We start from the raw sequence: 25,384 nt of genomic DNA, 5'->3' as shown, positions 1-25,384 counted from the left end.
AAACCATGCGAGTGTGCAAATGAAGATACCCGGCCCGTTGTTTGGCAGAGTTAAGGTAATTCTTTATTCGAAACAAAGAAACGAAAGGAAACAAACAAGACTTAACTTCAGCTAGGTTTGAGGGTTTTCTTTTTCGCTCACTTTGCTTTCTCTATTCTACAAGTGCCGTTCTTGGCTTTGGACACGCAGTTTTCACTCTTCATCAATGGAATCCTCTGCCAACAACAAAGAACAAGTGCAACCCACACCCGAGGACCCCGAGAAGAAAAAGAAAAAGGAAGAAAAGGTTTCCCCATTATCATCTTATCCCTTTTGTTTTACTAATCGGGATTCAAGAAAAAATGTGTTTTCTTAATTCGCTTTTCTGAGTTTTAATGATTTATTAGTCTTGTTAGCTAGTTTCTTTTATATGGGTGGACTATCACTATCCTAATTGTTGTTTTTTATTTTCTTGTGTCACAAATTTACGGCTTTGTCTCAGGCTAGAGAGAAGCAATTGAAGAAAGAGAAGTTTCTTCTTAAGCAAGCCCAGGTGATTAGAGTTCATGCTTTCCTTGTACAGTTGCAACATTTGATTTGATTTTGCTACATTTTTGTTGTTCGCATGTGGTCTTTGTCAATTTTATATTGTAAATAATTTTTACAATCCCCACTTTTTTATTTTCTTCCTTTTGATGGCAGCAGCAAGCACAGCAATCATCCAATGCTTCTAAAAAAAGTGAAAAGAAAGTTGTAAAGCGTGGGGCGGAGGATGAGAATCCTGAAGATTATGTTGATCCTGAGACTCCAGTGGGTGAGAAGAAGCGAATGGCTCGGCAAATGGCAAAGCAGTATAGTCCAACTGCAGTGGAGAAATCGTGGGTGTTAATTCCATCTTTATGCTCATTGTTCTTTAAATTTATGAAACGCCTAACTTTTATGTTGTTATAATTTAGGTGGTATGAGTGGTGGGAGAAATCAAGGTACTATGTGGCAGATGCTAACAGCTCTAAACCACCTTTTGTTATTGTGAGTATCTTGTTGAATTTATTATATCTGTTGGTTTCAAGTATTATATGAAGTTGTTTTTTGCTGCTATTTGAATTTAAACACCATTTTGTATGTTTACATGGTGTCTGTAACTGATTGGAGATTTTACGTATGGAGTGTGAAGTAACCTTTTGCTTATTGCCATATATTAGAACTGTAGAAGTGATGACCCTTCTCAATTTGAGATCCTTATAATAAAAATATTAGTCCATGCTTTACAGTGTTTTATCTTAGTCTAAGAAGTTTCTCAAAATTCAGCAGTATTTACATTGCTGTTTGATGGTATCAAATAGAAACGGACATAGGCTAGCAAATTTTTTGTTATTGATTTAATGTCAGTCTCATTTGGACTCGAAATAAAGGATAGTGTGATGACCTTGTTTTATATTGAAAATATTTATTTTGTGTGTTATTCTTTTGTGGTTACACTGCTGAAGGTTGCTGCACTGCACAGCCCATAAATTTGATGATATTTAGAAGTTGCATTTTTTGCTCCCTTTTTATGCCTGTTGAGAACGTGATTATGCGTGCTGTGTTTTAGGTTTTGCCTCCTCCGAATGTGACTGGTGCTCTCCATATAGGTCATGCTCTAACAGCCGCAATAGAGGTATCTTATATATCCCATTTTAAGTTTAGCTGTTCTAAACTGTTAATCTCATTGTGATTTATTGCTTTCAGGACACAATGATTCGATGGAAGAGAATGTCTGGATACAATGCCTTGTGGGTACCTGGGATGGATCATGCTGGGATTGCTACGCAGGTTGTGTCTAAATTGAGAAAATTTTACGGGTCCATTTTCCATAACTGTTTTATAGTTTATCATTTGTTGTGAATTTAGTGGTAGGGTGGCTGAATAGAAGCTATTTAAATTATAGTATGGAATTAGAAAAGGAAATCGTTATTTTGCACTTGGACTCAGATTAAGTATTTATATAAAAAACTTGTTCAATTTCCTTTGAACTTTTTTTTTTCCATTTTGCTACTGGGATTTTTGTGTAAAATTTTAGCTTCTGATAGACAATGGCCTTTTTTATATTTCTATTTTGTCATATTTTTTTCTATCCCAAATTTGTGACTAATTGAAGTTGTTACTACGTCAATAAGGTCTGCATAGGTAGCATTAAGCAATTTAGACATTTTTACCCTTAAAATTTGTGACAATCGTGTCATAACATTGGCTTTAAATGGTAGTGTTGGCCTATTTCAATTTTTAGTTATGGTGCTGATGTACTATGTATTTTTTCTTGTGACATATATCTTCATTCTCTGTTTTTAGCATATCTTTTGTGTGAGATGAAATTAAATTGTTAGTTATCATTATCATGACACAGGTAGTTGTGGAGAAAAAGGTAATGCGGGAAAGAAATCTAACCAGGCATGATCTGGGCCGTGAGAAATTTGTCTCTGAGGTATGTTAATGGAATAATCATTGAAGTCAAGGTTCTTGATAAGTTGCTAAATTTTATTTGTTTATTCTGACTGTTGTTTCCTACATTTGTGAATGCTGGCAAAATAGGTTTGGGAGTGGAAACACAAATATGGGGGCACAATATTACAACAATTGCGCCGATTAGGAGCCTCTTTGGATTGGTCTCGTGAGGTAAATGTATAACCTGTTTAATGTTTAGTCCAACGTAGAATCACCCTTATAGAATCCATGAGCAGAAAACTCAACATAATGAAGACAACTGAAACAAAGCTTGTCCAAGTCAGATCATTTTTTTTCTGATGCCATTTCCTATCATGGCTGTTGTATTTATCTGTGACTCACTTTCTGTTTCCAGTGCTTCACAATGGATGAAAGAAGAAGTAAGGCTGTGACAGAGGCTTTTGTAAGGCTCTACGAGCAAGGCCTTATCTATAGGTAGGTTGGACATTTGCAATATGTTTTGTCTTTTCTAATGCTTTTATTCATAACAACCAAACTGTAGGTTTTTCATCAATGCTGGTTTGAGTTTTTAAGTCTGTTCTCGAAAACGAATTGATAGAGATCATTGATTATGTGAAGAACGCTTTGTTAGTGCATTATTGGGATTTGGAATATAGGATGCCTTGTAATTATTAAGTAACAGTTACAGAAGGCTAGTTGGAACTTGTATGACTATACTTGTATCTAGTTTACTGCGTGATGTTACTCAATCATACACAAAAATGATCTGAATGGCAGAATGTGTTTACATAAACTACCTGTCACATGTGTGGATCTTAACTGAAAACATGAATCAAGTGGTCAAAAAGACACTTTGTTAACATGATGTGGTTGAATCCTCTCCGCAGACCAAATATATCGCATGATTTTGCATAATTATTGACTAGTGAAGTTTCTATTCAATCATGATCTCTTTTGAATAATCTGATTTCCTTCACTTGTGTATTTCATATCAAAAAGACACTACAATTTATTGGACTTACTTTTGGCTTTTCATCTCCAAGCCATAATGTCTGCCAATTATTACAAAACATGACACTATAATGACCATTAACATCCAAAAAATAACACACTAAACTCCTGACTTTTGCTCTCCTAAAACATCAAAACATAACTGCTCATAAAATATGCTGTGAATAACTCCTCATTTAAGTTTACCCTAACAAAAAGTTACTCAATCATACACAAAAATGATCTGAATGGCAGAATGTGTTTACATAAAAACTACCTATCACATGTGTGGATCTTGACTGAAAACATGAATCAAGTGGTCAAAAAGACACTTTGGTAGCATGATGTGGTTGAATCCTCTCCACAGACCAAATATATCTCATGATTTTGCATAGTTATTGCGTAGTGAAGTTTCTATTCAATCATGATTGTAATTGTGATAGGGCATTACTGTGCGTTTGGGACCAAGGATGTGTGATATTCTTTGATGCTAGTTGGATTCTAAATATAAAGATATATCAATTAAAATAAAATCTACATGGTGAATCAAGTTAAATTAAAATGTTCTAATGAGATTCTGTATACTTGACTGGGTGCTCCTCAAGTTCTCTACTTATGAAACGATATATATTTTCATTTGTATATATGCAGATTATTTGAACCTAAGTGGCTCTTTTGTGGAATGGAGATAATATTGTTTTTGTCATTGTCACAGGGACCTTCGTTTAGTGAATTGGGATTGTGTGTTACGAACTGCAATATCTGATATCGAGGTGTGCAATGTTCGGGCTTGGCTGTTTCATCTGATTTATAAATATTGCATATGTAATGTAGTTGCTTGATGCATACAGGTGGATTATATTGATATAAAAGAAAGGACTCTACTAAAGGTTCCAGAATATGATAAACCCGTGGAATTTGGAGTTTTAACAAAGTTTGCATACCCTGTGGAAGGGAACCTAGGTGAAATTGTTGTTGCCACAACTAGAATTGAAACAATGCTTGGGGACACTGCTATTGCAGTACATCCTAATGATGACAGATATAACCATTTTCATGGAAAATTTGCTATTCATCCATTTAATGGAAGAAAGCTTCCTATAGTTTGTGATGCTATTCTTGTTGATCCAAAGTTTGGGACTGGTGCTGTTAAGGTATTCTTCTATACGAATGACTTGTATTTGAGTTTTTTTTTTTAAGTGATATTCACATTGTGGTAATTTCTTTGTTGATTGCAGATTACACCTGCCCATGATCCAAATGATTTTGAAGTGGGTAAACGTCACAACCTTGAATTCATTAATGTTTTCACAGATGATGGGAAAATAAATTCCAATGGTGGCTCTGAATTTTTGGGCATGCCACGGTTTAAAGCTCGAGAGGCAGTAACAGAAGCATTACAGAAGAAGGTAATGTTATACTATTATTTGATTCATGAGAAATAACAAAAGTCAGGCGAAAATATTTTGTTGGAAAGTACACGTGCTCGTTTGTGGAACCTGAATAGTGATTGCTTCTCTGCTGGTGGAAGGGAAGATTATAATTAGTATCATTATTTTGAATTATGTTGCATTCGTTTTCTTCTTTTGTATAGGGTCTTTATAGAGGATCTGAAAACAATGAGATGCGTCTTGGGGTTTGTTCAAGAAGCAATGATGTTGTGGAGCCCATGATAAAACCCCAGTGGTATGTCAGTTGCAATGATTTAGCAAAGCAATCTCTTAATGCTGCTGTTGATGAGGAAAACACTAGGCTAGAGATTATTCCAAAACAATATTTGGCTGATTGGAAGAGGTACTTGTATCTTTGTTTTACTTTTGCAATTCTTGTAATGAGCAATTGTACAATTCATCCTGCAGAGTATTCCTCTGAAATGGTCTGATTTTCAAGACTATTTGCAGAAATTTAGCCAAGACACTGTAGCATCACTTATTGTTTTCTTGTAATGATTAGTTTAAACTATTCTGATGGGTTTAGCTATGCTTGGTATAGCTCTAGCTGAAGATTGAAACTGAGGCAGTTGAGGTGTTGAGAAATATAATCAACTTAATTCATTGTCACTGTTTTCCTGTTTGAATATGAAGAAAATATCTGTCATTATTGTACGTAAGACTGTTTATGAATATCTTCGGTGATTTGTTTAAGAGTGGTTTCTATATTTACTGTTTGTTTCCTCATTTAATAAGGCTTATTAGCTTAGTTTTAGTATGAATTAAGAATCAAGGAATCGTATTTTGTATTGTAACACATCATTACAACACCATATATTAACATTGTTTGATGTATATCTCTTTTCCTACTTCTCTAACCTATAATTTCAACTCCTTCCATTTTTCACACTAAAATGTGTTGGGAAAAAACTGGAGGCAATTTGTCGAAGGATTTGTTATGTTGTTAATGGAATCAGGGGTTTGTGGTTGGAACTTGGTACTTATCTATTTTTCTTCTCACGTGCCTTTATTGTTCTTATAATTGTATGATATGTTTTACAGATGGCTAGAAAACATTCGTGATTGGTGCATTTCACGACAGCTTTGGTGGGGTCACCGAGTACCTGCGTGGTATGTCACTTTGGAGAATGATGTGCTGAAGGAATTTGGTGCTTATAACGATCATTGGGTTGTGGCAAGAAATGAAGAGGAGGCCCAAAAGGTGGCTAGCCAGAAGTATAGTGGAAAGAAGTTTCATTTAAGCCAGGATCCTGATGTTCTTGATACATGGTTTTCTTCTGGTCTGTTCCCGTTATCTGTGCTGGGATGGCCTGATGACACAGAGGACTTGAAGACATTCTATCCAACTTCTGTTCTGGAAACTGGCCACGATATCATCTTTTTCTGGGTTGCTCGTATGGTGATGTTTGGATTGAAGTTGGGTGGTGATGTGCCATTTTCAAAGGTGAGGTCACTATCTCATACAGATCATTTGGGGTTGTGTGTACTAAATTATGCTTGTTACTGTGGTGTTGTCACGTGTACTTTCAATTTTGGTCATGCATGCCTAAGATTTTTCTTTTTCTTGGTTTTTGAAAAAGAAATTTGTGAAGAAAGTTAAGTCATCATTGAGGAAAGATAACCAAACACACCTTATAAATTTTGATCAATGATCTTCTCATTGATGTACTATGGTTTGTCACGTTTACTCTGAATTTTGGTCATGCATGTCTAAGATTTTTCTTTCTCTTGATTTTTTAAAAAGAATTTCCTGAAGATAGTTAAATCATCATATTGAGGAAAACTAACCGTCCTTACATCCTTAGAACTTTTGATCAATGATCTTCTCATTGATATACTTCCAATCCTGTGCAGATTTATTTGCATCCCATGATTCGTGATGCACATGGGCGCAAGATGTCGAAGTCCTTGGGGAATGTTATTGATCCCATTGAAGTTATAAATGGGATAACTTTGGATGGTCTACACAAGAGGTTAGAGGCTGGTAACCTGGACCCCAAAGAACTAGCCACTGCTATAGAGGGTCAGAAGAAGGACTTTCCAAATGGTATTGATGAATGTGGTGCTGATGCTCTCCGTTTTGCACTGGTCTCATACACAGCCCAGGTGTCATTTACTTGTAAATTGTTTTTTGTATGGCTATTTCTTCATCAATGTAGTCAATTTTTGTGATCTAATTGTGATGTTTACGTCCATTTCAGTCTGACAAAATTAACCTAGATATTCAAAGGGTTGTTGGGTATCGCCAATGGTGTAATAAACTATGGAATGCAGTAAGATTTGCTATGAGCAAGCTTGGCGATGATTATATTCCACCTGCAGAATTGAATCCAGATGTTCTCCCATTTAGCTGCCGGTGGATACTCTCAGTGTTGAATAAAACCATAACAAAAACAGTGAAATCTCTAGAATCATTTGAATTCTCCCAAGCTACCACTGCTGTGTATTCTTGGTGGCAGTATCAATTGTGTGATGTATTTATCGAAGTGATTAAGCCTTACTTTTCTGGTAATGATACTAAGTTTGCTTCTGAAAGACGCTTTGCACAAGATACTTTGTGGTTTTGTCTGGACAATGGTCTTCGATTGCTTCATCCCTTCATGCCTTTTGTCACTGAGGAATTATGGCAACGTCTTCCTTCACCCAAGGAATGCAAGAGAGCAGAATCTATCATGATATGTGATTATCCATCATCTGTAGAGGTTAGTTTTGCTTTTTAGTACAATATTCAGGCTCTTTGTCTGTTAAAATTGAAAGTTTCAACTACGACTAAGTACTTCCTATTTTTTTATGATGTGTTGTATTGTATTTATCATACTTTGGTTATTCAATAAATAGATTGCTTTTGTTTTTTACACCAGGGCTGGAATAATGAAACTGTGGAGAATGAGATGGAAATTATTGAGTCTACTATTAAGTCTCTGAGATCACTGGCTAAAGAAAAACGTGACAGGTATGTGGAAGCAACATATGCTTTTGCAAAGCTTCAGAGGGTTTTCTGCTCTGTTTTCTTTAATATCTGTGGAATCCCTCTTTTGGGGTGACAAATGAGAAAATTTTGTCAAATTACATAAATGAGCATAAGAAATTCCCCTAGTACTTTGCTGATTTCTTTTCTGTCAAATATTAAAGGGTGTTTACTTGCATTTTATTTTCTGTTTTCATTTTTAATAACAGAAATATCACCTTGTTTTGTATCTATTCCTCTTAACAAATATTTTGTTCAGGAGACAGATAAATAAAAAGAAAGTGTTTCCTGACAAATCCTTGAAAACAGACAACATTGAAAAACAATGTGACATTTCTGCAATTAAAAAGAGTAGAAATACAACATGGAAACAAAATAAAAGTGCAAGTAGACGATTCCTTAACTTCTCAACTAAAGGTTGCTTGTTATTCAATCTATAAAACATGCTTTACTGATTCTAAAATGATGTAAATGTTCCTAGGCGACCGGCTTTTGTTCTCTGCCGAACACAGGGGGTTACTGCGATTATTAATAGTCACCAACTGGAGATTGTAACATTAGCTAATTTATCCTCTTTGACAGTAAGTTTCACATTTTGCTTCTCTATTTTGTCATTAATCATATATATGATTAACATTAGTTCATCTAGCCCATTTTCAACTTACTTGATTGACATTTTTTTTCGCTTTTAATGATTGAATATATGATTCACAGGTAATATCTGAAAGTGATGCTGTTCCATCTGGATATGCTGATGCTGTTGTAAATGAGAGCATTTCTGTATATTTAGAATTTCAAGGAACTAATTCTGCAGAGGCAGAACAAGGGAAGATAAAAAAGATAGAAGAGCTGAGGAAGTATGATTTATCTTCTATTATTTTTTAAAATGCATACGATGAAGGAAATTATTAAAAGGGATTTCATAATGAATAATATTTCCTTAACATTGAACAATACACATGAATTTATTTTGTTAAAAACATAGCTCCTTTTTTTTTTCTCCTTTCTCTTAACGGCTTCAACTAAAATACTAGTGTTTCTTTCTGTGCAGGCAAATAGAAAGACTAGAGAAGATTATGAATGCTCCAGGTTATGAAGAGAAGGTTTTACCAAATGTTCGAGCAAAGAACCAGGAAAAGCTAGATTCCCTAAAGGAGCGTTTATTGCTTGAGGAAACGGCTGGTCTGAATCTCTAGCTTCTAAGTATGAACTCAATTGATTGATCAAATTTTTGTTTTGTTTGCTAATCATATACTTATATCATGATCTTCAGTTACTGTTTCAACCTTAGTATTCTTTTTGGCCAAAATACATTGTTTGTTACTAAATATTTATTTTGCTATATTATACAAATTTTGGTTATCTTTTCAATTGAAATTAAACATGTACTATATTGATGATAAATACTGATATTTTTCTCGTTTAATTTGGTTTTATATATATATATATATATATATATATATATATATATATTATTCATTAATTCAAACATGTTAACTTAGTCACTTAAAGTAATTATGTTTAGTAAAACAGTAAAATTGGTAAATAATTTTTATTTATCTCTTTATTAAAAAATATCATAATTCTGTTGGCTTTTTTTTTTCTATGAATAATGCCCTACATCTAAGATAGTGATCATTACTTGAATGTTGATTGAATGACAACTCACTTAAAAAAATGTGTAATAAATTTGCAAACTTCTGTTAAAAAAGTGTTTCAACTCATACCTAATTATTTTCTGTTCTAATAAATTTAAAAAATATTTTTACGCTCTATACAAATTACCTACTACAAATATTATTATTCAATTAAACAATTCAAACTAATTGTCAAATTTAAAACATGAAAAACACATTGGCAATCAAATCAAACCAAAGATTTAAAAATACAATATTTAGAATAAATTTATCTATAATTTAAAATAACTTAATTTGAATAATAGAAAAAGGAAAAGCTAAAGACGCATAAAAACTTTTATAAACCTAAGGAAAAATCACAAAATCAAAGATAAGTAACTTTTTTAAGTATCAGAATTGATAAAAGCATAAAATATTAAAGAATAAAATTTAAGGAGAGAAAAGTTTTAATGTAGGAAACTTACTGTGAATTATTGACAACAATATTTTTTTTTCAATATTTAATACAAGCACATACATTATAATAGAAGCACGTCAATAAATGTTAACAAATCTCAATTTTATTTATTTATTTATTTTCTCTCTCTCTATATATATATATATATGATGCGAATGAAAAATCAATAAATAACTATAGGTATTTATTTCGAAATGCCAAAATCGAAAAAATTAAAAATCTTATAAGAATTCTTGATATTTTACACTACTGTGTATATACACAACTTAAATTTCAAATTTGTGTGAACTTATCCATACATAGGTGGTTTTGGAGTTGGGACACCTAAATGAGCAGTCTCGTACTAGTAAAAAAATTATAAGTACGGATACTCTTGTACTATTCCCAAGCTCACAATAATTCGATTTCCCAAAATAGCAATCAAAAATCCAATAATGAGTTAAAGATTAGAGTGAATAACTCCACAACGAAACTTCAATGTCTTCAAATTCCATTTCCGTACTTCCATATTCATCACTCTCGAAGCAACGGGTTGGCGACATCAGCACCATGTTCTTCAGATCCTCCATCTCTTTTTCTTCATCATTTTCCGTCGCTGTCGCCACCGTCTCCACCACCGCATCATCATCCTTTCCCGATTCATTACCGGGCCGAAACGCCTCTGCAGCCTCTGCCGCCGCCTTCTGAATGTCCCGGGGATCCGCCGTCGCCGGCACCGGTAACCGATTCGTGGAGTCGGCGAAATTGAGACAGGCCGACCTTCCCCTAAGCGCCAGCGCAGCCACGTCGTGCGCACGCGCTGCCATCTCCGCCGTGGGAAAGGTCCCCAACCAAATCCTAGTCTTCTTATTGGGCTCGCGCACCTCGCACACCCACTTGCCGGAGTCCCTCCGCCTGACGCCGCGGAACACCGGGTGGCGCGTCTCCCGGAACTTCTTCCTCCCGGCGCGTTTCTTGGGGTGGCTCGCCGCCAGAAAAACTTCCTCGTCCGACAGCGCCGGACGAGAACCTCCCGACACCGGCGAGGTCGCTTGTGAGTCGGTGGAAAACATGATACCTGAAGGAAAGTTTCGTTTTCTGAAGTTGTTTGAGTGAACGGGACAACGTGCGCAAAAGGGGTAGTTATATCAGTTACTAGCAGTAACCAACGTTGTTTGTTGTGTAAGTTTTTGTTTTTGTGGTTGTGTTTTGTTTAGTTTTAGGAGGGAAAGTGAGTGTTAGCATGTTACATATATATATATAGTTGGAGAAGGTGAGGTTGTGTTTCAAGGAAAGTGTCCACACTGTTTGTCCAGCTAAGTTTGGGTTAGGTTTAGCCAATTCTGATTTGGGGGCGTGGCAGTTTTTTTCATCCCACGGTATGGACCCAGGTTAAGGAATTGAAAGTGGCGCATGGGTGAGACTAACCTTGTCTAGATATTTGCGTTTGACACGTGTGATTTCTTTTTATTTTCTAAAAATGGTCGTTTTTTTCTAGATTTTGAAATTGGATAAGGGTGGTCTGGCTCTGAAAGGGAAAGGGGAAGGTGAAGAGAAGGAGAGTGAGGGAGTGTGTGTGTGTGTATTGAATCTATGTTTGTCTTGGTCAAAGGATTGGGCTTAGATTCCTTCTGGATTCAGGGGTTTGTAATTGTACCTTATTTTGATTTTGGGCCTTTTGTGTGACGTAAAAGAGGGAAGTGTTGTTATGTAGCAGGAGACAACTCATGCCAATTGATCCTTCGATTGAAAATGTTACCCATTATTTTATTTATTGCATGAGATTGTGTTCGCAAGCTGGGTTTGCGTAGCGAGGTGATGTTTGAATCATGGACAGCTCATGCATAAACTTAACTACCACGTGTTTAAAAAAACAATCAAAGCCTACCTTCGTACTACGTGCATGTAACTGCCCAACTTCCTTTTTTTTCTTTCTTTTACGCTCTACGTTGTACTTTAAGGATGATAAAAAATTGATGTTTTAAATGTATGATTCTATGAAGCTAATTTAAAATTTAATTTTTCGTTTCTGAATTTGCATTAAATCTATAGGTTGGCCCAAATATAGGCCCAAACAATGGGAAAATAAAGAAGAACTAATTAAATTGGGGTATAAGTGGAAGCAAAAAAAAAAAAGTGAATAAAAGATTAAGAGGTAAAAGAAAAGAAAATAGTGGATAATGTGATAGAGACTTGTAAAACAAGAGAAGTGAATGACCTTCCAACGTCTATTTGACTAATGACTTGTTTGGTTTCTGGATGACAACCCACGCGTCCCAAACACGGTTGACAGTTGATAACCGTTCTTTCATTTTCCACTACTGTTTCGTATTTCTAACTGCTACTTTCAAAATACATTATTTATCGTTTTACTGCTTTTATTTATTTTTCAATAACATTGATAATTCTTTTCCTTAATTACTAAATAAAACAATTGAGAACCATTGATGAATGAAATTTTAAAGTAATAAATAAGAGTTATAATAAAATCTATATGTTAATAAATTATAAAAAAAATTAAGATAAATAAAGAGAGTGATTGTTTTAATTTATGTCTTATAATTTTAAACTATGAATAAAATTTAGAATTGTAATTCGTAATTTGAAACAAATAATATGTTACGAGTAATAAATAATATCGTAAAAGTAATTCAACACGTGGAAAATATCCATGAGCTTATATTTATAAAGAATTATTTGAGTTTAGAAAATTGAATATACTAATATCCAACGGTGACAACAAATAGATATTTAATAACTTACTGTGTGATCCAAACTTGATTTAGAAGCAGTATTAGTAAACAAGCAGTGCAATAATTACTTGTATATTCTCTTAATTAGTAGGTTTTGGATTCTAAAGTGACGGTATCAAAATATAAAAATGAAAATAAAATAAAGAGTGAGTGATGAGAGTGACAGAAGGTGGCATTAATTTCCGTTTCCGCGGAAACGCGTAGATTACGTGGATTTATCTTTACTTTCGTACTCTGAAGCAAGCCCATCCCAATGGGCTCCCATAGTATTTTTTTTTTATTTTGATGTTTTTCTTGGTGGGCCATAAAAAACAATTAATTATATTTTTTTCAAGTATTTTAATGAATTTGGGTCCATGCAGCTTCTAGTCGTGTCTCTTCAATTCCACTAATAGAAGATTAGCATTTGACTTTGCAAAGTACGAGATAATGTCTGGTTGTTGGTTCCTAATTGTTAGCTTTACTTTTAATGAACATCACTGTTTTCCCACAAAGCTGACGCTTTAAATCGTTTTTTGTGTTGATAGATTGTTAGATGCGGTGAAAAGAAATAAAGTAGATGGACACAACAGAAATAAAACAGGTAATTTACTTTGTAAAGTTAAAAATATTTTAAGATGAGAAAAAAATTTAAATGGGAAATTATTGATATATTAAGAAAATAAAAAAATAATATTACAAATATAAGCTTTATATATTATTTAAAAAAACATTTTTCTATAGAAGATAATGTATAAGTTTTTTTTTTCCTTTTACATTTCACTCAAGTAAATTCGTGAGATGATTTTATCATTCATTTTTCATATTTTAAATCCATTCAAATTATATATAGTAGTACATATTTTTCTTTACTTTTAGTTGTTTGTCTCTTGTTTCTTTTTCTTTCCCTTTGGCTACCTGAGAACTCTTTTGGCCTTTTAAATTTAAAAAATATTAATCTTAACGATATAATTATTACAACGGCATAATTACTAAAAACAAATTATTATTACTATTATTATTATAATTAGTGAAACATTTTTTATGATAATAAAAAATATTAGAATTGTTATTATTGTTATTATAAAATTAAAATATTTGTTTAACTTTATTGTAATATATTAATATTTATTTGTTGGTAATAATTGAAGTGTAAGTTAAAATTTCACATTAAATAAAAATGATAAAGTTAAACATCGTATAAATAAAATACCCATAAACATTATCTTAAGTTTTCAAATTATAATTGATGCCAGTCCCTCGAATGAATTGTGTTCATGTCACACAAATATAATATATCTCCTTCCGCTATATAAAATAAACCCATCAATATTTGAGAAAAAATTAAATACCCTAGAATATATTTACTAAAGGTTATATCACCACTTAAGATGTTACATAGTTTCAAAGCATTTATAAGAAGAAAAATGATGGTAATTTACAATATTTTGTATGAACTTAAGAATATTTGATATTTACTTAAAACTAACATTTGTACTACCACTTTTACATATATGCGGTAAATTTTTTGTTTAATAAAATATCCACGTAATAATATATATGGTTCATTGAAGTAACCATCAATTGTCAGTGAAATCCGAGACAAAAGCATTGATCAATAAGGACGTATTAATTATATAATATATATTGTGTGAGTTGTGCTTACAAATTAACACAAGAAAAGAAACCATGTAAATATTTTTTTGAAATTCATTAATCTAAATGTTAAGAATCTAAGTATGGGTCTAAATTTCACATTTGTTAGAAATGAGAAAATAAAATATTATATAACGGATAAAGACCCATAAACTCATTGTCTTAAGATTTTGAATTGAGAATGATGTCAATATCTTATGTGGTTGAACTCAACTATTATTGGTTGAACTAAACCTAAGAATATGTTGTGTCCCTGTACTTGTTTTTATATGAATTGAGACTTAAGAAATGTATACAGTTCAAGTGAATTGTTTATTATAGATTTTTCACTTACGATGAGAAGATGCGATAGAGACAAAACATAGAGTTGGCAGCTACATTTGTAAGAAGTGAGTGAGATGGAAGGAGTTGTAAATCTGTTCTGCTATACTTATTTGTGAAAGAAATGAATGATGGTGAAAAAAGCTTGATAGGGTTCTTGAAGTGAGAAAAGAGAGTGGTGAGTGTGATTAATGTACGAAGGTTTGGATAGTAAAACAGAAATGATAGAGACCGGTGAAAAGCACAAAGAAAGGTTAAAGAGTGCACAGAATATGGCCCAGCCACACCATTAAATTGCGGCTTTTTTCCTTAACAAGAAGATTCAAGGCCAACACCGAATCCTGCTCCTTTAAATTATCCCCAAAACCCCAAAAAAAGTAAAATATGTCAGTGGTCCTTTTTTGACTAACACCACTCCTTTTCTGCAAACCCTACCATAACTCCAACTACCTTCTCTTATCAATCTTTTCTGCTGTACGATTATAAGTTTAAATGTTTCAAGTAAGCGCATTTTCGTTTATATTATCTTGCTTATGTAATGCTTTATATATTTTCATAAAATACTTGAAATAATTAACTTTTATCGATATTATTTTCGATATGAGTAGGATCAACGTACCAGAGGAGCATTAATCATTATTCTGAACTTATCATTTACGAATACGATTCTGAAAGAAGAAAAGATTCCGTTTACTTTCTACACCGTTTCCATCAAATATCTACTACACAATACAAACTTTCTGTTACCTGGTAACCGCAAAAGTTACAATCAAAACAATGTTCAGCGAAAATTGAGTTCATTTTGAAGATGACAGGATATGGTGTGTGATATTGACTATTCGTAAGTATCATAAGTTGATGAAGTTTGTAAAGATTCTTCCTCGAACATAATGAGCAAAGAAAAAGGAAGTCTGTGAAAAAGCTATTATGGAAGTGTCATAGAATCTCTCTGAACATATTACCAACTCTATTCTTATTGGATAAAATGTTCACATTAAACAAATCAACCTTCGACTACGTTCAAATTTCACCCTAATTACTCTCACGCTGATGTTTTGATATTTAAGATTAATTGCATAGTTGCATTTAAATAAAATTACACGTGATAAAAAAAAAATCGTGATTTAACTCTGCAACAATCATTTGTCAACGTGATTAGTTTAATTTCAAACATTATAATTAATAGTTTAAGGTTTAAGATTCACTGACAATTGCTTTTATCACGTTCCAGTATATGATTTGCATTCTTTTAAGTTTTTGGACATTATTGTATATGTTGATTCAAATATATGGATCCAAATATATATAAGTAACTTACAAACATTAAAAATTGAAACCAAAATGGTTTTCCTTCACATATTTTCCTAAATTGTTTTTACTAAACAAATATATTTAATTTAAAAATTATCTGACGTTTTTTCTTGTTATCATCACAAACACATGACATTTAAATATAGAATAATGATATTTTAATCAACTCTTTTTAATCCATCTCTAAACATTCTCTTCTTTCTGAAACTTTGGCTATTTCCTATCAGATAGTGCCATTGAATGGGTGACAAAGTAAATTTCACGTTTGTTTTAAAATCTCAATTTTAGTATTTTATGAGTGTGAGTTCTTGAATTCTCACAAAGTTGTGGGATGAGGTGATGATGTTTCTTCGAGATCAATCTTTAATTTTGATATATTGAATGTTTTTCTAGGTGATTGGAATTTTTAGGAACAATTTTTTACTTTTTTATTTATTTATTTGGAAGGTAAGCTTTTATACTGGCACAGAGAGAAACTGTCATCGTAATAACTTTTAGACTTGTTTATGAATTGAACAACTGTTAAAATGATATGATACTAATTTCAAATTAGAGATGCGATTGAGTTGATAAATAGTTTATGTGGAAATTGTATCTTAAATAGGAAATTTGACCATTAAATGGCAATGGTAAATTTGAGGTTTAAGAATTATTATAAAAGTTAATATTGATTATACTTATTGATGCACACGTGGATTGACTCATGCACTACTTTTATTTATTGATTTTGCATTTCAATTCTAAGTTTATCATGTTCAAACTAAGAAAAATTACCTATAATGATTAGAATGGTTGAAAGAATATTAAAATCAACTGTGTTATATAGTAAATTATAAAAACATTTAATAAAGATGAGTATAAATTATATTTGAATAATTACAATTAGATAAGTATCCTAAATCATAAACCATAAATTCTACATAAAAGCAAAAGAAAAAAGAAAAGCAAGTTAAGAAACAAAAGAAGATACTCTATGATTATATAATCATGAAAAATTACAATTGTCTATATAATCTAAAAAATTATTAAAATGTAAAATAAATATCCTTCCTAAATTTTATTTGTGGAATTTAAGTATATGATTTTTATTTTTATTTATTCATTTAATTTTTAACTTTTATGTTTCAGAAAATATTAATTATTTCTATAATAATTACATATTCATTTTTACTTCACTTTTAATTAATTTATGTGATCTTTTATTGTGTAAAAACGAGAAGAGTTAATAATAAAACACAACCTAACTATTTATTAAATTAAATAATTTATTTATTTGATAATGATTACATACAAAATTTACAAGACAATAAAAAAGTTAATTAAAGAGTAAATTGTGACAAAAATTTTGGTCAATAAGCATTAGAATGGTTTCATAAGTAATGTTAACTAGGAGACAATTTGACATTGAAATCTTAATAATGAATTTAATTTTAAAATTTACAATTTTAACGATTTTTAAATTGTTATTGTTCTTACATAGTCAAATATATCTTGCGAAAACTTCGACAAAAACTTTAAATGTTCAAAATCTTCAATTTCAGAGTACTTGTCCTCTCTAGACGACTAGGTAGGAGATCATTCTCTTTTAACTAGGTATGAATTGTATTTGCAAACACTCTGACGTTCAAGTTAGTTAAGTGCACTAGAAGGTAATTAATATTGTAATAAGGAATATAATTAATCTATCTCGTATTTTGTACTATTTATACTATATATGTTTATAGGTTTTTTACTTTGATGAGCTTGACACATATGACTAATTATCTTGATTAGTCTTTGATTAATTCATTTGTCTAATCGTGCTTTAATTACCACCTTAGTTAGGATTTCCATATGTTGAGTTTCCTTAGTTGACATATAGCCGATCATGCCACCATAGTACCACTATGACTGAGATGCTCTTATATACATATTTTGTCCTCACTGATGCGTACTCGTCCTTATCGTTTCTTTGCGTAGTTCAGACCATGAGGATTGAGGACATCTAAGCATATGTCGAGATACTCTCAAAGATATATGGTATATTAGTCTTCCAGACTCTATATGTACATAATCAAGTTAACATGTTAAAGTTATGTTTTCTGCATATGTAAGGAAAAATGTATTTCTTTGATCTATCCTAAAGGTATAGTTATAATTGAAAATTAATTATGTAAAACAAGGAAAAATTAATACATCAAACACCGTCTTTGTTTTTTTGTTATGTTTATTTGTTTCCTCATCAGACCAGCTTCCCCACAACCTATCAGAACTTAAATGAAGCATCAAATAATGTAGAAATAGGAAAATTACATTAATTTGAATATTGGAGTAATTGTTGAATTAGGAGGAGGCTCCTCATATATGTCTCTTCAACTGATACGTTGACAGTACAACAGTCGAATTAGATATTTATAGTACTTTGAATTAAAAAAGAGCACAGTAAACTGCAATATGTACAGAAGTAATAACTGCTTCACTACTTGTAGTGTGTACTTAAATTATGCATAGCCACTTGAGGAACAATTACTACTGTTAATAATAATAATAATATTATTATTATTAAAAAAAGAAGAATTATTATTGGTGGTTGTGTTAAGTGGTAGGTGGGGCTAGACTGGGTTCAGAGAACCAAATCTAGAGATAGTCGTTATATGAGCAGTGCATTACCTTCCATTATCAGGTCGGCCCAATATCTAATTAACTTCCAATAATTCTTTCTTACCACTCTCCTCTACTTTGCTTTTCAATTCATTTTATTCCTTTAACCTTTATTTCGATAAATCACACAAAACTCAATGAAAAACAAATCAATTGTGAAAAGAGAAAATAAATAAGCCAAAAATTTGTATAAAGTAGTAATTCACTTAAAAGATAAAATATAGTTTATAATTAAATAAGTACTAATGTATTAATAGTCATTGAATTAATACGTGAGTTTATACTTAAAATGAAAGAATGAGTATAAAAAGTTCCATGTAAAAACATAAAAAAAAATCTTTATCAACATGTTTTATTGATTTTTTATTTACATCTTAAAGGATTGCTTAAAAGAAGAGATTTACAAATAGAAAAAAAAAAATCATTTCTTTTTATATGAGTAGGAGTCAGAAAAAATAAACAGATAAAAATTTGTTATATTAAATTAAATTATACGAGTAGGAGTAAAAAACAAAAACAGATGAAAACATTCCTTCCACAAAACATGTTAAATATCATATTAAATGATCTTCTGTATCTTTTTAAAGATAGAGAAACATTAGTTCCATATTTTATGAACAAACAAATGTAAAGGAAGAAATGAATAATTGATGTCTATTACTTTTAGGATGTATCAATTATTCTACATGAAAGTCAATTGAATTGATTCAGGATTGAATCACCACGATTTGTGTTGTTCAACTTTTTAAATAGAAAAAGTTGCATTATCATGTATAGTTTTTTTTACATGACACTACAAGAAAATTTTCAAACAATGACAAATTTTAGTGATCAATAATGATTAGTAACTATTATAACCAATTTATATACTAATTTACAAAATTAAAAATTACTTGTTACTAAAATAGTCACTATTATAAATAAAAAATTATAATGGATTACTAAATTGGTCTTTAAAATTAGCTATCATGATTTTGACTACCAAAGAAAATTGGTCACTAAAAATTAGCTACTTAGGTTTTAGCTACCAAAATGACTTTATTTCAAAATTGGTTTCTAATTAATTAGTGACCAATTATAACTTTTTTATTTATAATAACTATTTTAGTAACCAATAATTTTTAATTTTGTAAATTGTTATCTAAATTAGTGACTAATTATTTTTTGTTTCTAGGATTGGTTTCTAATTGAAGATTTTTTTGTAGTATGATTTCAATCAAATTATCATAATCAATGAATTTAGTTTGATTTTTTTATGAGATAATTGTTCATAAAATATTCTTACTTGTTGTACAAATAACAAATATCGGTTAGGTGATTAATTGCCATTTTAAAATTTTCTTTACAATACTTATCATCGTTATTTAGTTAATGTTTTCAAAAATAAAATATTATTTTTATTGAAAAGCAAGAATTTGATAACCAATTCAAAAGTATAGTTTCTTGTATAAAAACTTCTAAATTATAGTTTCAATTGATATGATAGATAGTATTTGATTGAGTAAAGAGAAATATTGTAGATCAAAATAGGAAAAAAAAAGATTAAAATTTACAATAGAAGTTTATATGTTTTATTAAAAATTAAAAAAAAACAAGTAAAATTATGTGAAAATAAAATAATATTTGGTCTTATTTACTTTCCACTACTCTTCCTATTTCTAATCTACTAAACAAATTCATTTTTTTCTCATGAACCTTCACCCTTCTTTTCTTCTGTATCATAATTTGTTTAATCTCTTGGTGGAATTGAAAATAAAATCATTTCGTTATTATATATGGTATATTTTTCACGAAGAGTCACTTTTTTTAGAAGAAAAAATTAAAAAAATTTATGATTCTTTTTTGGTTTTTCTAAACAATTAAAAACTAAAAGAAACAATAGATAATTATTTCAATAATTTATCCTGATGATATTAGCCGTTGTTTGTTTCTTCTTCTTTTTTTAAGTGATTTTTATAATTTAAATCAATAAAAAATAGTTTTTATTTTATTTGAATATATAAAATATAATTATTTATTAAATGCGAAAAGGTTATATTATAAAGAGAAATGAGTCCATCATTATTCTAACCGGTTTTTACAAGAGGAAAAGGCTATTAAACACGTAGGAGAAGGTGACATGACAAAACTCATGAACACATTTGTTTTACTTTTTTGTTATTGAACATGGCGAAAAAGGAGTGGGACACCATAACGTTAAACAAATGATGTTTGTGTAAGTTTTGTTCTATTCTGTTGACACCACCACCTTTGCTTTCCACCATTTTCTACTCTTTCCTAACACAAATAATATACATACACATATAAACAATATTACATTTTTATCACATAATAAATATTTGTTACGAAAAGAAACTGTGTGGTAATATAAGATATTTGAGTGTTTGATTTCCTATTTGAGATATATAAAATTTCCACTTTCATATATAAAATTCCCTCCTCACAAGTTTTCAAACATGCTATATGATCAAAACTTTGTGTATGCAATATTCCACTTCCTTCTGTAATTTTTTTTAATTAAATTTAGCATTGTCAATTTTCCCCTCCCATCCAATCTTTTACTTTACTGTTTAAAATAGTACAAAATTGATCAATAGTTTTATATATTTTAAATATAAAAATAGTAAGCATTTAAATTACATTATTGTTATTGTTTAAGTTTTTGATGTTTTTCAGAAGCATTTAAGAAGGCAAAGAAACTAGTGTTTATCTTTTGCATGAATTATGATAAAGATGGTGCAGTGCATATATAACATCAATGAGGGGTCCGCCATGGGTGAAGCACCAGAATCTTCATCAAACAAGTGCGTCATTGTTCCCTCACTGTCTAAAACATGAGTATTAAAAACCAAAGCATATTCTTTTTCATAATTATGCTGGGAGATCACATTTTATCATACTTCTCAATCTCTTTATTAAGATCCTGTTCATAACAATTTATTCATTCAACTAAACTAAAACCCTACAACATCTAACCTGTTCATTGAATTAACCCAGTTTTATAATTAAAAAACAAAAACTTAAAAGAAAAGAAGGGACAGATGAACATTAGAATCTCCCAAAAATCTAGATAGCAGCATAATCCTCAATTCATCCCCACTTGACCCCACCATCTCTCACACTATTTCCTTTTAAGTGTCTAATCTAAACACATTACCCATTTTTAAACCCTTTCATTTGTAGTTTTAGGGCAAAATTGGAAAAGACATATTTCTGGAATAGTTGCCTCTACAATCCTTACATATTCATATTCATCCTCTACCTCGCTAAACTCCAAATGTGTTGTAAACCTGATTTTTAATGATTTTAATTTTGAAGAAGTAATTCCATTCAAAAATATTTTTTTGAGTTAATTTAAAAAAAAAAGAGTAAGGTTTGGATATTTTGTAATTATAAAAAAGATCAGGGAATTTTTTGTGATATTGTGATATGAAATTAGGAAGAATATGTTTTTCATGCAAAAGCAACCGTTTTTTTACCACATAACAACAAAAGTACTGTCTTCCAAAATCACAATTTTGAGGATAAAATTAATTCTTTGTCTATTTATAAAAAATGTTGGCACAATAATTAGACCTGCTTGCACTCATTGGATGTGTCATTAATTCCATTAAGTTGTTTTTTCAAACACCATGTTATAATTAGTTGTGTTGTCTTCTCTGCTTTCAAATCATGTAACCCAAACAAACTGATAGATTTTGCCAAAAAAAAAAAACTCAATTTGATTCCTTTAATTATTATTTTACTATTACAAAATTAATGCACATTGAGTTGGGAAACCTGTGCTCTGGATGTCGAACATTGCCACCTGCATCAGATGACATTCACCAACAAAAGTCTTCCTTAGTGTTTCAAATTAGTACTCAAAATTGAATGTTCTAAGTTTTGGCATTCTTAATAATCTCATATCAAACCCATGTCACAGTGATATCAATATTTGTATACTAAATATTGTTACGTAATTTTCATAAGAAATATACATTTTCATTGAGAGATTTTTTGATATCTCTTTAAAAAGTATTAAGAAATCTTAGGTTTGGAAATGAATAATACATATCTAAAATATAGTAATTGACCGTTACAATCATTCTTGTTAAGAATTTTTCCTAACCAAGTTAAATACTAATTTAACTTGTGTTTTTCAGCCACCTGAATTGGGTATGGTGTTGTTTAAGATAATGTGACAGTGAATTGTCATGTTTTCACATATTATAACTTTCTAATTTAATTAGTTACAGGAAAAAAAATATTATACTAGCTGTCTCTTTATTGAAACCCAGAAAGTTTGTTATGGATTCCTTAACATTTTTATTTGAGAAAAGTACACGTACTGAACACTAAAACCCTGGTTCTTGAGATGATGAACTCATTACAGTATGCTTTTTAGAGAGAAAATAGTGGCGCAGTTGTTTGAATATAAAAATTGGTGACAAGGAAAAAGAATGGGTCTTTTGACTATCACCTTCAACTTTTCCATTTGGCTTCAGCAAAGTTCAACTGGTTAGACCTTGTGTGCATATCAAAACAAAATAGGAAAGTTGACAATGAATCTCCCTGTATCCTCACCTTTCAACTTTCAACTTTCAACAAGACTGATTATATGACAAAATAAAATAAGAAAAAGGTCCTAAAAACTCAACTGTTGATGAAAAATTAAACACTTAACACATAATGAACTATAATTCTTTCAAAAGTCTTCATCATGAATATAATATTTTCCTAAAACCACTAAAAGAAGGAAGGTGGGCCACTGATATTTTCTGCAAATTCACATTCTTATTATTTACATTCAACCATTGTCAGAGAAACATATTTATCCCTTATCCTTTGAATGTTTTAACTTTTTTAAAATATGAAATAATACTCTTAAAATTTATTGCAACAAAAACAAGTTATTTATTTAACTTTTACCCTCTCCTTCTGTCAAGTGTTACAGTATTTCAGTGTCACTTAATATCTTCACTGAAACTATCTAGACTAGCCAGCCATTCTAGATATGACGTTAAAGTTACAATCGAAAAAAAAAAAATATATATATATATATATATATATATATATATATAACAATTTATGAAAAAATAATAATATAAAATATTTGTGTTATCAATCTATATTAATAGCATTTTAAAGTTAATGATAAACATAATGTAACTGTTTGAGTGAGCCTTTCATCTTGTGGTCACCTCTGTACAAAGTTTCTGACAAGTGAGAGTAATATATTGGACCAACAGAAAATTTGCCAATCTCATTATATCATATGTACATGTAAGCTTTAAATTATAAAGCTTTAAATTATAAATTAGATTTTTCCAGTAGAAGCTAGAACATGACTGCTATATCATAATGAGTTGCCATGTTTTTGACCTAATATTCTCTTTTCTTTTCTTCTTATTTTTTTTCTTGATGGCTGGTGCATAATTGATCGTGATTTTATTTTTACACATCTCAATTCTAGAAACTTCTCACACACAAAGAAAAAGGCATAATTATAAACTAACATTCTCTAATTATGTTGTCATAAAAGATCTAGAGTAGTGAAAAATAAGATAAATAAAGTATAAATTAATTAATCTTGTCAAACACTGTCATATAACATCAACCTTCCTCAAAGTTTCAAGGTAAAAGTAGATGATTTTCGTTGGTTAATCATCTATTAACCTGATCAACAAAGTACACTGATACCATATCACAGGGAGGACATTTTCTTCTCAGTGAAACAAGCATTGTTGTAAATTTTGTACTGACATCTCGTCCTTATATATCATTCAATGTTTTCTTTTCGATAGGAAGACAAATTAAAATACAATATCGTAATCAAAGATTTGGTTTGGTTAATACGACACTTGCAAAGGAAAAAAGTCACTGTTCAAATAGAGGCGCCTTGGTCAGATCATCAATATATCAACATTCTGTCATAACCGTCGGCACAAACTTTGCATCATGTCGGCAAAGATTGACAAGGGAAGGCCTCTAAAAGGTAAATGTCTATCATAGACCAGAGCGTTCTATCTTCATCCATGTTTCAATTTCAACAGCATTTATAAACCTTGTTCTAATTCAACAAAATCATTCTAGTTGTGCACATGGTAGAGATCCATAACATAACCAAATGAAAAGGAGTGATTGTCATTTCTCAACCGTTGTTGATGTATCACTGTTCTTTTTCTTATAATTTGTCTGGTCATTGGTCAAGATTTCGGTGAACTTAGAATCATTTGAATGCTACTTATCCAAAGCAGAAACATGTATATATTAGTCATATACTATAAATATGTAAGACTACCGACATGAACATGATGGATATAAAGAGTTCTGAAATATCTTGTTCCACCAACACACACCTGAAACAACCTCAAGAAATAGATCGGTATCGATATTTATGCCAAGAAAATCTTTCTTCATGTTACTCTACTGAATGAAAAAGAGGACACCATTGATTCTTCTAATCTAATTGCAAAACATCAAAGAGAAACGTGTTACCTTGAAATTAATCATTTCATGATGCCTATTTAAACATAAATTCTTTGTTTACCCTCGAAAACTCAAGGGTTTTGAAGTTATACGAAACTCTTCCTTTGGTCTTTTCTGTGTTCAAACTGTTGATCCCACAAGTAATAACCGTCCTAAAACTCTTTCTTAATGTATCCGAACTTATTTAACTTTTTTGGGACAATTTGAACAAAACCCTTACATTTCTCTTGTTAGCACAGCAAGTCTCCTGTTTATATGTTGAGGCTGCCTTTTATGTTTGGATATGAAGAAAGTTATGATTAGCAGAAACATTGTGTGCACTCTAACTTTGGCTCCAGATGCATAGCATA

At 30.8% G+C, this 25,384-nt stretch overlaps 2 protein-coding genes across 4 annotated transcripts; one reads left to right on the top strand and one right to left on the bottom strand.

Annotated features, from left to right (window-relative positions):
* The first annotated feature begins 4 nt into the window (after window positions 1-4).
* TWN2 (valyl-tRNA synthetase / valine-tRNA ligase (VALRS)) lies at window positions 5-9,201 on the top strand. Of its 3 annotated transcripts, none has more exons than XM_085675575.1 (21): window positions 5-55; window positions 164-286; window positions 482-532; window positions 685-857; window positions 936-1,008; window positions 1,571-1,636; window positions 1,708-1,791; window positions 2,363-2,440; window positions 2,548-2,631; window positions 2,816-2,895; window positions 4,127-4,184; window positions 4,263-4,565; window positions 4,650-4,820; window positions 5,006-5,205; window positions 5,904-6,306; window positions 6,717-6,968; window positions 7,064-7,564; window positions 7,724-7,815; window positions 8,312-8,411; window positions 8,545-8,687; window positions 8,882-9,201. In XM_085675575.1, the coding sequence occupies exons 1-21, from the start codon at window positions 20-22 to the stop codon at window positions 9,024-9,026; spliced, it is 3,216 nt and encodes a 1,071-aa protein (XP_085531701.1). In that variant the 5' UTR covers window positions 5-19; the 3' UTR covers window positions 9,027-9,201. The 3 variants fall into 3 exon arrangements, with proteins under 3 accessions (XP_085531701.1, XP_027934015.2, XP_085531702.1); XM_028078214.2 differs by having other exon boundaries at window positions 682-857; XM_085675576.1 differs by lacking the exon at window positions 5-55 and having other exon boundaries at window positions 74-286.
* A 926-nt stretch (window positions 9,202-10,127) lies between these two features.
* Window positions 10,128-11,123, bottom strand: LOC114189602 (dehydration-responsive element-binding protein 1E). Its single transcript, XM_028078215.2, has one exon. It carries the CDS (start codon window positions 10,974-10,976, stop codon window positions 10,371-10,373), a length of 606 nt encoding a protein of 201 aa, XP_027934016.1. The 5' UTR covers window positions 10,977-11,123; the 3' UTR covers window positions 10,128-10,370.
* Between the last annotated feature and the right edge of the window lie 14,261 nt (window positions 11,124-25,384).

Source organism: Vigna unguiculata, chromosome 7, assembly GCF_037176805.1.
Source record: "Vigna unguiculata cultivar grain cowpea cultivar isolate G323 ecotype 2 chromosome 7, ASM3717680v1, whole genome shotgun sequence".
In the NCBI taxonomy this organism is placed as follows: Eukaryota; Viridiplantae; Streptophyta; class Magnoliopsida; order Fabales; family Fabaceae; genus Vigna; species Vigna unguiculata.
This window is presented reverse-complemented; position numbering and strand designations above follow the sequence as displayed.

Excerpts from the sequence above, each read along its gene's own strand:
- LOC114189602 (XM_028078215.2), bottom strand. The coding sequence starts at position 10,976 with ATGTTTTCCACCGACTCACAAGCGACCTCGCCGGTGTCGGGAGGTTCT.
- TWN2 (XM_028078214.2), top strand. The coding sequence starts at position 20 with ATGAAGATACCCGGCCCGTTGTTTGGCAGAGTTAAG. Across the intron at positions 2,632-2,815 it reads CTTTGGATTGGTCTCGTGAG|TGCTTCACAATGGATGAAAG; the intron begins GTAAATGTATAA and ends TTCTGTTTCCAG. Across the intron at positions 4,566-4,649 it reads TTGGGACTGGTGCTGTTAAG|ATTACACCTGCCCATGATCC; the intron begins GTATTCTTCTAT and ends TGTTGATTGCAG.